This window comes from Nelumbo nucifera, chromosome 2 (genome assembly GCF_055504915.1).
Source record: "Nelumbo nucifera cultivar China Antique chromosome 2, China Antique-T2T, whole genome shotgun sequence".
NCBI classification, from domain to species: domain Eukaryota; kingdom Viridiplantae; phylum Streptophyta; class Magnoliopsida; order Proteales; family Nelumbonaceae; genus Nelumbo; species Nelumbo nucifera.
The window spans coordinates 40,697,429-40,701,170 of NC_142650.1; the positions used below are offsets into that span (position 1 = coordinate 40,697,429).

General features: G+C 42.7%; 1 protein-coding gene across 2 annotated transcripts; it reads left to right on the forward strand.

Moving 5' to 3' along the window:
• The first annotated feature begins 543 nt into the window (after nucleotides 1–543).
• On the forward strand, nucleotides 544–3,742 carry LOC104599205 (uncharacterized). 2 transcript variants are annotated; one of them, XR_735485.3, is made up of 3 exons: nucleotides 544–3,090; nucleotides 3,253–3,304; nucleotides 3,382–3,742. XR_735485.3 is itself a non-coding variant. In XM_010261645.3 (2 exons), the coding sequence occupies exon 1, from the start codon at nucleotides 1,557–1,559 to the stop codon at nucleotides 3,066–3,068; it is 1,512 nt and encodes a 503-aa protein (XP_010259947.1). In that variant the 5' UTR covers nucleotides 544–1,556; the 3' UTR covers nucleotides 3,069–3,090; nucleotides 3,253–3,742. The 2 variants fall into 2 exon arrangements, 1 of the variants encoding a protein (XP_010259947.1); XM_010261645.3 differs by having other exon boundaries at nucleotides 3,253–3,742.

A 3,742-nucleotide genomic window follows, 5' to 3' on the forward strand; every position in this document is an offset into this window, starting at 1 on the left:
TGTCTAATCTACTTTTAGCTACGATAGGTTAAGCTATGATTTGTTATGACCAATTTACCATATGTTGTGTTGTGTGAACTTTTAAAGGTTAAAGAGACCATGGAGGATTAAATTATGGTTTTAAAAAATGACCTGAAAATGGAATCGTTTTGGTCATCAGTTTTTGTGTTGATGATTTGATAAGTTGTTCTAATAAAAAATAAAAAATAAAATACAAAAATTAATTAAAAATTAAAAATAGCAAAATACCGTTGAACGGGTCGACGATTTAACTACCCAGTTCAATGAGTCGTAGACTTCTTTAACAGTTTTTGTCCAGAAACCAGATTTGGAATAAAATGGAATCGATTACCTGAACAGTTTTCGGGCCGAATGGTTTGACTGTCTGAATCAACGATGGTTGAAAAAACCATGGATTAAACAAAGCATTTGTGCTCTAATCTTCTTATTTATAAAATAGAAATCTATCCCCCCACCCCTAACTTGTTAATTTTGGATCTCCTCTTAGTTTTTAATGCATTTTGATAAGCAAAATGCTGAAAAGGGTTGAGAAGATGGGAACCGATTTCCGAACATAAGCTTAGACATACACCCCACATCACATGTAAAAGCAAACTCTTTGAGAGAGAGAGAGAGAGTTAGGGTTTTGTTGTTGTTGATATAGGCTGTGGGAAGGTCCACCACCATGAGAATTGAGGAATGGATATCTCAGCAATTCAAGAAGGGCAAGGGCAACACATTACACATATACCGAAGTCTCCTTATTGGTTTGACGCGTTGTTTGACCTCTCACATCCTTATTTAGCGTCACCATTAACTAACGGTCACGGCGATTTGAACAGTCATTCTCCCTTTTACAAACGGCCGTGGAGGGTTTCAGTGTTACCTGGTGTAGGTTGGTACTCCCAAGAAATCCGTCTCCGTGACACGGTTTTCTTAAACCGAATCCGTTATCGTTCCTCTCTCTCTGTCTCTCTCTCAATCGCTCCTTCTCTCTGCTTGTTTTGACGGAACGACTGGGTGAGGAAGATGAGTATCGCTTGTGAAGGTCTCTGTTGCAAGGGATTCAAATCCTATATGAAAAGGTAATCTTTGAAGATCCCTTTAGTTCTATTTGGGTGTCTGGGTTTTCTTTTTCCCTTTTCTAGGGTTAGGGTTTGTAGATTTTTAGGGTTGTGTCCTGAAAATCTTATCTTGATGGATTTAATCCCCTTGATACCATATTTGCCTCCTATTTCTGGGGAATTCCAGGAGATTCTCGGGTTGGGATTTTGTTTAATTTTGTTTTAGAATCCCCTGTTCAATCCATTTGATGCATCTAGGGTTTTCTTGGTTTGGGATTTTGAATCTAGTGTTCCCTCTTTATGTTCATGTCGTTCTTTTGGGTTCCTGGTGAAATTGATTGATGAATCTGGGGTTTGTGTTGTGGGTTCTTTCTGTAATTGATCTAGTAATGTTCGTATGAGATGCCATAGTTGACTCGGGTGGACTGAGAAATTCCACCCAACCAGCTTGAAAAAACAAGAAAGAAACCCTAGAAGAGATAAAAGGGGGAAATGGGGGAAGCTCTCCTCACAACTCTATCCATGGAGAATCATCATCCGTCGACTCTCCTGTCCATGGATTCAAGTTCCAACTCGCACGATGAATTGGAACGCGAGATGAATCGGCAGATCATCCTCTCTCGCCCGCCCGATATCAATCTCCCACTGTCGGCCGAAAGGAGCCCACCTCCCCAACCGTGGAACGGGGAAGGGTGTGACATCTTAGATGTCGGTCTTGGGCCTCAGATCTATGAGACAGAAGCCCTCCTCCATCTCCCCAAGGCTGGGCGGAAATGTGCCAAGCGAGTGGATAGCATCTGGGGCGCCTGGTTTTTCTTCAGTTTCTACTTCAAGCCTGTTTTGAATGAGAAATCCAAGGGGAAGATTACCCGTGACAGCAACGGGGTTGCCGGGTTTGATAAGTCGGACCTCCAGCTCGATGTTTTCCTGGTTCAGCACGACATGGAGAACATGTACATGTGGGTTTTCAAAGAAAGGCCGGAGAATGCACTCGGTAAGATGCAGCTGCGGAGTTACATGAATGGGCACTCCCGCCAAGGGGAGCGCCCCTTTCCATTCAGCGTGGACAAGGGTTTCGTCCGATCCCACAGGATGCAGAGAAAGCATTACAGGGGTCTCTCAAATCCCCAATGTGTGCATGGTATTGAGGTTGTCAGGTCCCCAAATCTCATGGCTCTTGATGAGGAAGAGCGGAAAAGATGGATTGAGCTAACAGGACGGGATTTGAATTTCTCCATCCCACCTGAAGCAAGTGATTTTGGTGCTTGGAGGAACCTCCCAAACACAGATTTCGAGCTTGAGAGGCCCCCTCCTCCAATAAAGAGTAACCCACACTCCAACCCAAGGAGATTGCTCAATGGATCTGGCTTGAATTTGTCAACTCAGCCATCTAACCATGTCAATGGCGATGGTATGGACCTTTCCCCCGTTAGCAACAAGAAGAGGAAGGACTTTTTCCCACATGGGATTGATGATGATTGTTGTATGCCTACTATTAATTCACATTCTGAGCGAGTTTCGGACATGGAGATGCACCCATATGAGCCACCCTGGTTGAATGATTTCAGTGGTGTAATGAGGAACATACATGGCCCTGTTACAGCTGCAAAAACCATTTATGAGGATGAAGAAGGGTATTTGATCATCGTTAGCGTGCCTTTTGCTGATCTTCAGAGGGTTAAGGTTTCTTGGAGAAACACGCTCACTCATGGGATTGTAAAGATATCTTGTGTGAGCACAGCCCGCATGCCGTTCATCAAGAGACACGATAGGACATTCAAGCTTACAGATCCATCTCCCGAGCACTGCCCTCCTGGGGAGTTCATAAGGGAAATCCCCCTTGCAACCCGCATTCCAGAAGATGCAACACTGGAAGCATACTATGACGAGACTGGAACAGTGCTAGAGATTTTAGTGCCAAAGCACCGCGTGGGACCAGAAGAACATGAGGTTCGTGTATGCCTTCGCCCTCACCTTGGAACCAACGACCTACTATTGACTTGAAAGAAGAATTTATTTGAGAAATGTAAGGGTGGATACCATGCTCAGTTTTCATTATTTGCTAACTTTGTACCATAAATGAAATCTAAGAATCGAAAAAAAAAAGTGCATCCTTATAGTGCACTCTTCCCTGCAACTCTAGCTCATGCTGACTGCTTTGATGAATGTTTTTTATGCGTCTGGTTAGCTTTTGACTGGGATTGCTCTTGAGCTTCGAACTTGAAGTTCTCAGTTTTGTGGTAAGAATTGTGAAACCTAACCCCTTTGTCTTTTAATTTGGAATCAAGTTAATAGCATATTTGCTTCTGTTAACTAGGTTTTTGCAGACCCTAGGTGTACTGGTGTCTGAAAGAAGTTCTGTCAGACTAAATTCTCTCTCCTTCCTAAGCTTGATGGAGAAATATTGTATAGGCATTCATAATGGTTGTGCCATGTAGAAGTGCCTTGTTGTAGTGCTGAGATTCAATTAAACCGTTCTCCTTGCTTGGAATAAACAAACACTGAATATGACTATAAGCACTAGTTTGGAGTTGGTTTCTTCTTGTATATTTGATTCCTCAAGGGTATGCACCGGTGCTATATCCATTTTTCAAGTACCTATTTGATCTCTGGATGTGTAAGGTGAAGCTTGTGGTTGCTAATTTGCTATTGGAATTGGTATTTATCTAATTTGTTCA

What these genes read in the sequence shown, in the direction of transcription:
- LOC104599205 (XM_010261645.3), top strand. Translation starts at nt 1,557, where the DNA reads ATGGGGGAAGCTCTCCTCACAACTCTATCCATGGAGAATCATCATCCG.